The 13,176-nt window shown below is 38.0% G+C and overlaps 1 protein-coding gene across 1 annotated transcript; it reads right to left on the reverse strand.

Annotated features, from left to right (window-relative positions):
• Positions 1–1,383: 1,383 nt before the first annotated feature.
• lman1 (lectin, mannose-binding, 1) lies at positions 1,384–10,703 on the reverse strand. Its single transcript, XM_047045768.1, has 13 exons — positions 10,466–10,703; positions 9,192–9,346; positions 8,419–8,526; positions 8,048–8,109; positions 7,528–7,627; positions 7,250–7,373; positions 6,957–7,015; positions 6,665–6,797; positions 6,228–6,415; positions 5,930–6,000; positions 2,624–2,783; positions 2,355–2,479; positions 1,384–2,245 (listed from the first exon to the last, which is right to left on the reverse strand). Exons 1-13 carry the CDS (start codon positions 10,668–10,670, stop codon positions 2,209–2,211), a joined length of 1,527 nt encoding a protein of 508 aa, XP_046901724.1. The 5' UTR covers positions 10,671–10,703; the 3' UTR covers positions 1,384–2,208.
• Positions 10,704–13,176: the final 2,473 nt, after the last annotated feature.

Raw genomic sequence — 13,176 nt, forward strand, 5'->3', positions numbered from 1 at the left:
ATTGGCTGTTGTTCATTCATTCCCTGTAATGAAGCTTGCATTAGCCTCTCTCCACAGTTATGTAGTTATATGGTGAAAAAAGCAGTTAAAATATGTAAGGCTGACGTGTTTTCAACTGTGACAATATCATGTGGGTGAACAATACAAAATTAATCAAACAGTAATCTGAAAATATTTAGGTTTTGTAAAAAACAAAAGTCCTATTGTCACGGCATATACAATAGAAAATACAAGTATGGGAGCTGATGGCCATGAACATAAACTGTTCTTTCTATCTCTAAAAGGATTCTATTGCAAAGTGTTATGTTGCCTTGAATAAAAAGGATTTCAGAACATACAGGGTTGAGGGTGGTAAAACTGCTCCTTCAAAGAGCAATGATTCCCTCTTGAAAATATTCTGTATAATTTTTATACTTGATTTAATGTATTGTTCAGATGAGCCTTTCACTCTCTTTGCAATGAAGTCAGATTACAAGATATACAGTATATCTGGATATTTAAAACATGTACTAAAATCTGATTGTGAGAGGGGTAGTGACCACATGCTACTCTACTAATTGTGGTCAGGCGAAAATGTTTGTCCTGCTGTCAATTGATTTGTGAAGATGGCATGTATGGCAGATGTGCTGGACTTTCACATGCACTGATCAAATTCTATTACTGGGGGTGGTTGTCGGGGAGGGTGTGGGGTTGGAGAGAGAGCGTGGGCTGGTATGAGGGCGTTAGAGAGAGGTAGGCAGTGAGGGAGAAGGAAAAGGGATGACTGACAGAAAGGGGATTACCAATCTATGCATTGTATTTAGGTGCAGTGCACTTTAATTAGTAAAGGTTTGAGAGTTGTATTACATGCATATGCTGCACTACATGCTATACAGGCAGACATGCACTGCCATGATGTCCACAGACAGAGATAGGGTTGTGCATTAACATTCCCAGCTTTGCTGTTCCCCTACTTTTTCAGATTGTAGTGGATAAGTTAAACATTCATGTGCATGGCAGCAGGATTACAGAGACTCTATAGAGATCTCCTAAAGCCTTTGATTAGAATAATATATTGCCGCCAGTGTTTTCCAGATGTTTGAATTGTTTTTTCAGTCACTTGACACAACAAGGGGTTGGCCTGCAAGAAATTCCAACTCTCACTTCACATTCAATTCATATTCTTACAATTACCGTAATGTAAGAAACGGAGTAACATCTACTTTCTCATATAATAAAGCCTTACTACAACCACTTGAAAGAGCAGTGACAGTGATGCTTGGCTGCAGATTTTTTGCAGTGTCATTATAGTCTGTTCTACAGTATAAATGCATATTAAGTACAGGTTGTTACATTGTATAAAAAAGCAATACTTTATTAGGTGAATCACACTGTAACCAGGTCATTTATGTAAAGGTCTACTTCAAGGGCAATGAACATATTGGTGTCAAGGCCATATATAGGAACCTTGATGATGCCTATAGGCCACAGGGGGCTAGCACCTCATCACTGAATGGCACAGTACTGTAACATGTTCATACGCATCCTCTTAAGTGTCTGCGCACACAATCACTGCAAGTACTCATGCCCACTGGCACCTGCTCACGATCCTATTAGATGTACTTTATTCAGAGGTGTTCTGTTGTGGAAGAGCTTGGCATAGTAAAATAATGTTTACATTGCTGTACAGGTGAACACAATGTTATTGATATAGCTTGATACAAAGGATGGAAAGACACAGAAGGTTTGTATTTGTTTATATAAATTGCTTAGGGAGATGATCTCTACAGTTTCATCCATTCAAGACACAATCACACACTGTACATCTGCTCTGGCCATCAACATAGTTTAGAAATTCAACAAAATTGAACATTTAATCCACAGTTTTCCAAACTTGAGAACAGAGTGCTTATTTATTTTTTGAGCGATGGGACTTTGTCATGAACTTGTCCACAGAACAAATGTCCAGAACATTTGGCAAAAATACTGTATGGAATATATTACATCATGTTTGGAATCTTGAACCATATGTCCTACACGCTTCGAGAAAGCATTTACACACACAACCTGTAGTTCTGACCAAATTAAAAATAGGAAACTAAAAAAGTCTCAAACGTAAATCTAATTTTCAAAATACAATAATTTACAAATTGAAAACAAAAACAAACCAGAAACCAGCAAAACAGACAATCCCTTATTTATATGTCGTAATTTCATTTATGCACATCATCAAAAGAACTTCTTTGCTGCTGCTTCTTGTTGACTTCTACACAGAGAGAACAAATGAATAATAGGGGAGGAAGAAAGTTATTACAGAATAAATGAAGCAGAAATACTATATAAAAAGTTACAGAAAAACTCAAACAAGCTCTCACCTGTACATGATATAGCTAAAGAACAGGACTGACTGAATGACCACGAAAATCACAAAGTGGACGGTGGACAAACAGGAAGGCATCGCCGGCAGTTCTGGACACTTTACCACTTTGTCACCAGGGTTCTAAAAACAGCAAAAATATGTTTTTTGGGGAGGGCTTGAATCCAAAGCCAAGATTGAGGGTGTACTGACTTATATTTACAACAAGGATGTATTTTATTTCCAATTGTGCCCATTGAGGGATGTTGTGAACCAGGACATACTCACCCCATTACGTTGGATCAGGTGCTCCACATTCCTCTTAACCACGTGAAGATGTTCCTTGATGTCATTAAAGTGTTGAACAGTCTCATACGTCCCCATACCGACGGCATTGCCTTGGTTCTGGGTTGCTCCAATCTGCTTCAAGGATTCGTGAAACGAGTTTCTGAGAAAAGGAGACAATATTGAGTTGGATTAAGCATTGATAACATTGTTGCTTGGCTGTAAAGACATCTAAATACGGACCTTAAGTCCAGAGATTTGATTTGTCCATGAAAAGATGATCGCTACCTAAAAATGAAGAATAGTCAACTAAGTGTAAGATTGATTCGATATAGTAAGAACTAATTGTTTATTCATTTGAAAGCTTGCAGGAACAAACCATTTACATACAAATATTTCGATAAAGTCTCCTAAACTAATCTTTTAATCTTACTCGTGAGACCATATCCTTAAATCATAAACTATGAATTACCGTCCCAGTGAGGGGATTGATAAAAAAAATAATCTCCTGTAAAAACACATTCCTACAACAAATGGACAATCTTAAAACATACTTGCTTTGTGACATTATTGACAATATGTAATCCAGTGTGATCAAAATTTGATTGAATTGTTCAATTAAAAGTAAAAAATTATGAATAGTTTAGCAACTTACTATCAATCGAAACCCAAGAACATTATTATTATACTCACCACTGTTACATGCTAACAATACAAAACACTAAAGCACATTTGATCTGACATAAAATAAAAAAAAACACTCAGAAAAGCACTGATTCTATTTAATGTAACATTTCACACTACCTAAATCTGTAACTTTACTTCCAAACTAAAATATTGGGTCTGTGGTGTGTATCGAAAGCAGGGCTAGTTGTAGGAGGTAGGGCCCCACCATATTTTTGTATTGCCCCCAATCATAAAATCTTTATTTATTTTCCTATTTTCTGATTAGCTAGTTATTATTATAAAATTTTGAGCGTGACCTTCCGATGGCCAACATAAATTGTCCATTTCAAAAAATATCTATAAAAATCACTCAAAATTCTGCCCAACCAACATTTCTCAGTGTCATAGCAGTCTATAACCAGGGATGATGAAAATAGATTTAACCGTTTAATAAAGATCACAGGATCCAAAGGATTGTGTTCCTGATCAAATTACATTCTCTTAAAATGTATTATTACTAACAGGGGGCAACCCGACGGTATAACCTTATTGTCTCCAAGAAATTAAAGAAGATTACATTGACAACTTGATAAATACAAGCAATTTGAGTGTAGAGAAGAACGCCGTCCTTGAAAGAGATTGTGACAGCAAGAAATTAATCAGAGGAGGACAATGTTTGAAGTATATATATTTAAATTCTGTTGTCTAATCTCCGATGGACAATTGGTGCTAAGACTTGGCTTTTTCTTGCAGTGCCACATGGTACATGGCTGAGAGACTGACAGCAAAGACATACAAACAAATCAAATGTTCCCTCTAAGGGAGGAAAAAGGACATTAAAAGGCAAATCTCCTTGAAAAAGTAAGTGTACATTTATTAAACCCCACGTCTAATCTTAATCCTGTACAAGTGACCCATTTATGACCAGAAAGCCCTCCTTGGATATATTAATTTTAAAGACTAAGATAAGGTCATGTGATCAATCAAGTGTTTATTGAAAGGATGAGGACCTACCGAGTCCATAATCTACAAGGTTATGCAGATCAATCAAGTGCATGCAATGTGAGAATTACTGTATTATGTCAATCAGATTATTTAGTATTAGAACATCACCAACAGATTTATTAGTATTGTGCTTTCCTCAAACTGAATCAGAACAATATGAGTGTCCTGCCCTTTTCAGTTATCTACCAGACATGTAGCAAAGCCATATCTTTAACGTAAATATGACAACATGATAATTCATCACTCAAGAAGATTTGGAAGAATGCTCAGTAAATGCCAACATTTCAGATGTAATGAATGTAATGTTGGATTAAGGACATTCTAAAACAGCTTGGTTGCCCTATGATAAAGCAATGAGGGTCTGGAAGATTACTGAAAGTAGTTAATAACTACATCTTTATTCTGATTAAATGGTTATGCAAATATGCTTGTGTAATTTTAACACGCTACATAGATAGACATTGACAGTGTCAATGTCTATTATCACGTTCACTAGACAAAATAATTGGAGAGTTGTAGTATAGTAAGAACAGATTAAAAACGTACAATGTATTTCATAACTATTGTGATTGTTCTTTCTGTTCTGTAATCCTTTCATTACAATTGAAACATGTGCTATGATGATCTACTAAAAATTTGAATACAATTAAAAGCACCAAAACATATATAAACACAAGTACGTTATTGTTAGTATTTATGAAAACCATCACAGTGGTGGTGACAAATAACTCATTATTACTTAGCCTTATCCGTGAACCAAATGTTCATTTGAATTCCAGCTGCAAAGTGGAAAATAGCCATCTTAAAAATTACTCAATATGTTTCATTGGTTCCTATGGTAGGCCTTAAAACGCTGTTGAAAGGAAAGTAAATAACGTTTGTTCCAAAAATAAGGGATTGGGACCCTATAACCACGTATTTACCATATAACCACGTATTTACAGTATAATCTCGTATTTACCATATAACCACGTATTTACCATATAACCACGCGCACTGACCCTGCCTCATATGTCTCAATTAAAGAAGGAGAAATAAACTAAATAAAACTAAAACAATACTTACAAATAATATTTGTTTTAACTGTACATAATTATGCGTTTTTGTATGGTACATACAAACATCTTGATCTCCGTCAGCTAATCCCAAAACAAAGCAATGTGTGCACAAGATACCTTACATATTCCTAAAATCATAAAAAAAGGAGCAAATAACTATTAATTCCTCATCTGCAGTTTTAATATTAATTACATTTTAATTGATCAAATACTACTTATAGGTAGTCACATTCTCAGGGTCAAATCACAGTATAGTCAGCACACAAGAGCTTAATGTAAATATGGTTTAGGGATAAGCCCAGAGGGATAAGGTGAATATTTTTCTGAGGGAGGGGGAAGGATATTGGTGGTTAAGGTATTGCATACTGAGTCTAGAGAGCGTGTTTGTGTATTGGGTGAGGGGAGGGGTGGTCCTACCTGTTACAGTGGGGACTATTGTATTGGGAGATTAAATGATTCAAGGATATTATGGATTATATTTCACGTTTTCTTTTCCTGGGGCGTATTCCAATTATTGTGTGTGGAGATAAACAAATACAATTCAAGAATAACAAAAACAACTGTTCCTGATGTTACTTACCTCAGCTCATTCAGGTTTTTAAGTACCTCCTGTTGTGTTGCAACCACTGCACCCATCTCTTGACTGGGGGCCTAAAGGGAAACAAATAGTGCATGGTTTAATGATTTGAAAAGAATAAAATAGCTAAGTAATGTAAATGTAATTGGGTTTGGGGCCTTAAGGATAGACAGAACACTGCCATAAAGTGTATTGGTACAACATGAGTTATGTAATGTGTGTGGATGTATGTTTATGCTTTTGTTCTGTGTACAGGTGCATGTGTAAGCGTGTGTAGATGTGCGTGTGGGTGTGATCCAACCTGTCCTGTCTCTGTGCTTGCCCCGCGCTTGCTCATCTCATCGGTGATCACTGAGACATATCTGCGCTGCTCATCCAGGATCATGGCAAGCTGCCGGTGGAGCTGTTTGATCTCCAGGTGGATCCTGTTCTGCCCTTCAAACACCTGGCGGATCTCCCGATCATTTACGCTCTCGTAAAGGTCCTCAACTACTCAGGACACACACACACCCATCAGCCTCAACACCACTAATTTACAAAAAAATTGCAACTCATCACAATAATAATATATATATATCTAATTTCACAAAGTTGATCCACTCCTGATGACTTAGTTAGAGCTGTCATTTTTGTGTAGCATAACAAAATCTTACTGAACACAAACATCAAAGACTGTGATAAGGAACAGAGAATGAGGTCTATTTGAAACATGTTTGTTATCTTTGCAGTGAAACTAACTGGGTTCTCCCTGCACGTCCGGATGCTCTTTCTGAAATTCTTCTTTCTTTTTGTCGAGGTCTTGCTGAAAGTTCTCAAATTCCTCCTGGTACTTGTCCTTCTCCTCCTTGGGAATCTCGGCTTCAGGTGGGGGCTTCAATGGAAGAAACAAAACAAGCACTGAACTCACAAGAGGCCCCTTAGGCTGCACCCCACTCTCATATACTGCTATTCAGAAATGGCCACACAATTTCAGTCAGATGTTCTACTAATTAAATTGCACTGAAGAGTGGTATTAAGGGAATCTTGTTACCAGTTGTTGCCCTGGCTCAGCTAGTCTGAACAATAAGAAGGAGAGAACATCATGGTCATCTGGAAAACAGAAAGATGTTCATCTGAACTGCTTTGGAATCATGACTTAAGAGCTCACAAATAACCACTGAAACCATCATTCAAATGGTCCAAATAAACCTTTTCGGAAGCCGTAAAATCAATCAAAGTTATAATAGCCTAGTTGTTAGCTATCCATAAGATTAAAACAATAATAATAATAATACAGGTAAAAGAAGATAACATGTTGTGCTTTGAAGGATTCTGGAAAGCTACCTGCTAAGCCACCAGTGGCTGCGGAGATTCCAAAGTAGCCTTCCTTGGGAATGACCATGTTTTCTACCTTCGTACAGAACTCATAGTCATCTTTATCTGGTGTGAAGCCATTATTTATAAACACCTGAGAATACAGAGATTTGAGGGTAAATTTGTTTATACGTTATATGATAGGCAGTGACACACTTAGTATTAGACTAAATAGATAGATTTATAGCACTTGCCATTTATATTCATTTAATGTTTTTTTGACATTTCAAAAGGTTGATGGGTTTTACCGTTAATGTTCTCTTGTAGTATACTATTTTGGCTCTGACAGGGTATGGTTTGTTTCTGAAGTCCCTTAAGCAAGTTCCCAGAGCTTGTGTTGTGCCATCACTGTAGGAAAACATAGTTTTCCAATACAGCACAGCAATCCATACAATTCTGAACAACAATCTCAAATTGCCAAATCTCAAAAGATATTCAAAACAATATTGTACATAAACGTTTTGAAGGTTTGGGAGGGCAAGCAAAAAAACAACAAAAATATTTTGGATAAGAGGTAAATCCTTTAATTATTTTATTGTAACACTGCTGTAGCACTGGGCAATGAGGGGGAAATTGTGTCACATCTGAGACGGGCATACAACACCACTGAACAGAAAAGTGATTTAAAGCTTTCACTGGCCTGCGAGATTACGAAAGATAGAGGATTATTTTCTCAAAGCACAAATAATCATATTTTCTAATCTTCTTCAAGTTGTTAAATTTGAGTTTATCTGAGTGAGCGATGAGGTCAGAGAAACATTTACTTACTTTTGGTGGTCATAAACAAGTTTTCCATTGTTTCCCACAACTACAATAGCAGGGTTATTTTTCTGAAACAATATTATGAGGAAAGAGTTAATCCAAATCCACCTAATCTACAACACCAAGGTCATATGTGTCCCTTCTTTAAACCAGCAAACCTAAAATCATCCCACTTGAAAACAACCTTTTCTTTAATCCAGATAGAATATCATTATATCTACACAATTTATTTTGTTTACAGAATATCAATATCATATTTGATATTGTCAAAATTGAGTAATTCCCCCAAATTCTATACATTGCTGAGCATTACGCACTGAAGAATCGCATATTTTTGGCCCGGACAATGTTGACAGACAATAGCATCAGCCACATACCTTGCCGTCATTGTCAAAGGAGTCAAAGAAAATGCCAATACCATTCCAGGCATCAGCTGCACCATAGACTGGGCCGTCAAGACCTTGTTGAGATGTAAACCAAACAGCCTGTTAGAACAAAAGGATGAATTTGTTACTTGATTAATTACATTATCACGACACACAAATGCTTAGTCCCACTTAAAAGATGTGGGCCTTTACTAGGCTTGGATAGAACATAACTTAGGCCAAGCTGTCTCTGGCACTGTTCATTTGATATTAAGAACAGATGGGCCTACTTTGGGGTCTTAAGGTTTGCCAAGGGACGTAGCAATTCGTTTTAGAGTCTGCACCCAACATTGCAGTGAGTTTGCACGCAATTTATAGCAGAGGCATAAAAAATGTTTTACCAATCGCATAGACCATTTAGAAAAAGGCTAACGGGTATGCTATCTCTCTCTGCTGTTTAGAACAGCAGAGTGAACAGTCATGATTTTAAAAAGCATCAGCTGCAATTTACTATGTTTGTTCATGTGCGAGCAAAGTCCACTCCCGAACTTGTGCATCTCATGTAATGAGGGCTGCTGGGAAATTTCTACTTGTGGGTGAATGAAACATGATTGCAACTAATCTAATCAACTATATTCATTGGAACTCAATTTAATTACCCATAATAAATCATTCTAAACATCCCGCGATGGAACTATTTAGGACTTACGTTTGAACACTAGGAAGAGAATTCCAAAGTACTTATACATTATTACAAAATGAATAAACTTGCAATTCTCTTTTACCAGTCCATCTGCTCCCATTCTCCCTCGGCCAGACACACGGAAGGTCACCTCTGCCTCCCAGTTTTCAAAATTGACAGTGTTCTTAGTCCACACGGATCCCTTCTGACTCCTGAGTGAAGGAGTGATCCGGACCTGGTCTGCACTGGGGATGGCATCTAAAACAAGAAAGGTGGTTAACCAACTACAAGGTACCACTACAAAACAGCTAACCTAATACATACTGTGTACCTTAGTTGTTGCCCAAAAACCTCAATCTAAGTTTAAGTGTCAGATCTGTCGTAAGTGGGTTGATTGTAGGATAACTTCACCCAAAACAAAATAAAGGTATGCCCCATTAAATTCAATGTGTTAGATATTCAAAATTCAGTACACTAAGGGGTCTTATCCTAGTGTTCACATAATGGCTTGGCTTGTGTTCCCCAAAGACAAATGTCGTAATAGTGCAATCTTGTACAGGGAGCTGATGTTGACTTCAATATCTCTGGCCTTTGCACTGCCCCTTGAAACTGATTTGTTAACCCTTACACACCCATGAATGGGTACAGAACAATATGTTTAGAACCAACACTGTAGCTTACAGTAAAAACTTTACTTAACGTTACGTCAGTTTGTAAGTGTCAGCTCCCAAAGTCTGATGTTTGACCCAATTGTGTCTCATATGCTGTAACTCATGTCTACACATTTGAATGGGAACCATTTTGTTTAGGCCACTACTAGTTCAATGAAGATGAAAGAAGCAGACAGAAAACTATTCCTTTGTGTTTGACTTTTCCTATCCACATTTGTCATTGCTCGTCCAACAACTAGTTATAGCTTTAGCCCATTTTAGGGGGACTAGCAAGATTTATATTCTGTGACTTTTGCCATTTCTGTCGTTCATTGCTATTTACGTTTGTATGGACATTATCAATTGGCAACATATTCTGACTGTAAAAGGATAACTGTGTTAAATCCTGAATTAATTATTCTTGTTTGGTTCATTGCAAATTCAGGACATTCCAGCATTCGTTCATGGGAACAAAGGTGGGTGGATTTCTCCTACATTGTAAAGACACTATTTGCATAATTCACATAGCTAGCTCTAGCTATGGTAGCAGATACCTTATATCTGGCAACAGTAATAGCATGCTAGCGGCCATTCATGACTTTAGCATGCATTTATGCTAGCCGAATCTTAAGATGTCTTATTAATTCAACAACGATCACACAACCACAAGGAAGTGAGTACGTTTGAGTTTATGATAACGTTAGCTAACAGCAGGTGCCAAACTTACTTCCAGTATGCACCCAAAAAGGAATGCTGCCGTCTGGTTGTGACAAGTGAGGTCCTTTGAAACTGTACTTATATTCAAAACGGCGGTGTGGTGGGTCGTCAGCAGTTGAGGAACCTGCGTCAATATTGGCATAAGTCTGGTGAAATATGAAAGCAATAAGTATACAAGCATCTACAGCCAGAAGCTTTCCTATGGACACCGCCATGTTTCAATACCAGTGCTGACGTAGCGCTGATCCAAGGGGGATGACGGGTACGTCTGAAGGGCCAACAGGGCGCTTCCTCATTGGTCGATTTATTCAGGCACACATGAGGCTGCCAGACCGAGGTTACTTGAAGCACAAATAGGCTATATTCGTGCCAAATGAAAATCTCACTTTTTATAGGCCACTATACTGTTTACAAAACTGAATCACAAGAAGTCAGTACCTGTTTTGCATTTTTTTACATGCCTGATTTTGTTCATGCTCAGTGGCCCATTATCTTTTTTTTCTCGTAGATAACTACAACCCCTAACTCTATGCCACAACCATATAAAGTTGAGCGCCCTCTCGATTAGAGAGACATTAGAGAGACATCATAATGATGACGATAATCGGATTAAAAATAATGAGTTTGTATTATCAATACATGGGTGATCTATTTGCTGAAGAAAATGAAGCCTGGAAGGATTTACGTGCACCTTTACAGACGGAGCTTCATACTGCGTGACTCAGAATAGAAGGTGCTCCACAGTAAACGAGCTCATGCGGTTAGTGTGTATTACACCTCACTGTGCAGGTGGTCAAGCTGAAATGACACATAGGCTTAAATCAAGGTTTACTTTATGACATGATCCCTGCCGACCTCTCTTCCTCGGAGAAACCTAAATCCACAGTGGGAGGTCGCTTTGACACAATTCCCCTGGCCGTTCATTCTCCATTCACTTTCGATGCTCTTACCCCTGATAGTGAAACAGGACCCCTGAATGTGTTGCATGTCAGCATGTCACCATTCTTGGAATACCGTTTAGACTAATATGGCTATTAGCCATTCAGGCACGTGTATAATTTTTGTATAATTTTCTGCTGGACTTTTCACCGGATATATTAATGTAAACTTTAACTAAATATATTTCCTACATTTCATGTCATTGTAGTGCCAAATGACATAACTATAGTCTGTGTTTAGGGGACTCTAAAATATAGTCGAAAAAGAGGGGTGTCTCTTTGTATGGGGCCTTTGTAAGAGTTAATTCTCACTCTTTAGAGGAAATGCATGATTTTCATGACAATAGAAATGCAAATAGTGCTTTTGGATCTAGACAATGAGACCAGTAGGAAGCTAATGGATCACTTAGACTGTGAATAACATTACAAATTAGTCAGCACAAATATTTGGCCAGCCAATTAAATAGGGGTCTGACTAAAGGTTACCTTAGGTGTTACTGATGCTGAGTAAGCCTGAATAATATGGCTCTAGCTTTAGCAAAACCTCCAGTAAATCAGAGCAAAGGTAGGCTGCATTGCCGCTTTCATCAGAAAGTGCATTTGTAATTTCTTTAGTTTAGTCAGCATTGACCTTTTCAACCATACAAGTAAAAAGAACTGTTGCTGATTTCAAAATGGCTCTTTCTTATTTGTTTGTTCAATATGTATGGTGGAACACTCATGCACAGGTGCAATGAGATGTTTGCCACTACAGGGACTCAGGTACCTTAACCGCAGGGGGAGAGAGAGAGTAGTTTTCTCCTCCTCTCAGTGTGACACCACAGCTTAGCTAAATGAAGCCACCTCATGGAGTTTATTTGTGCCCAAGTAGTACAAGGCCAACAATTAACACATAAACACAGTATTGGCTTAGTGGCCAGCATGCTAAGGAAATGTCATGTCCTGCAACCTGCCGTGAAGATTACTGCTACAACAACTCAAACTGGCTCTCTCTGACCACTGCCATCAGCTGTTTTCCAATTTCAATCATACTTGTAAATCCTTTTTGTATTTGTCTTATTGTATTGTACACAGCAAAGGGAGCATGCCACTGTGTTGTTGGCCCATTCATTCCCTGGTTTGATTATTTGTCTGCACACATACAATATATCCTAGCCCATGACAATGCAGTGCAACATAAGGGCAATATGGTATTTACTATTGTTTATGGGAACTAAAACATTTACCTCAGAGTGGTTCAACATGGGCAAGTGTTGCCAGAGAAAAGTGGGATGTCATTGTGGGGGACTGAAGGACATTCATTTGAGGAAAAGCCCTCTCTCATTATTTATAGACACTAAATGAAGGCCCCCCAACAATACAGAATAGACTCCTTTATGCCCACAAGTGCTCAACATTTCTCCGACCACCGTGTGGAATCTTCCTTTCAGATACCTGCACGTAAGTGAAAGATGTCAGGACACAAAAGGATATCCTCAACTTTCCTTTTCTCTCATTCTGTGAAAAAGGCCCATTTAAAGCCTTTATTTGTGCAAAGCCTCTCATTAACTCTGCTCATGCTGTCCTCCTCAGCTTGCCATTTCTTAAGTACTAGGTTTTGTAAAAAAGCTACCAATTAGTCCCTCATCAGCTCCAATTAGAGGAGACAAAGCTTGAGTAAAGATAACTTGATGAGGAGGGGGGTTTGGGGTGGGGTGGTAGGGTTGGCGAGAAAGGAAAGGGGGGTACAGCAAAAGAACGACTGGTCATTCAGGTCTCCTTGCTGTAGCGTTGGTCCATTCAC

This window comes from Hypomesus transpacificus, chromosome 22 (assembly GCF_021917145.1).
Source record: "Hypomesus transpacificus isolate Combined female chromosome 22, fHypTra1, whole genome shotgun sequence".
In the NCBI taxonomy this organism is placed as follows: Eukaryota; Metazoa; Chordata; class Actinopteri; order Osmeriformes; family Osmeridae; genus Hypomesus; species Hypomesus transpacificus.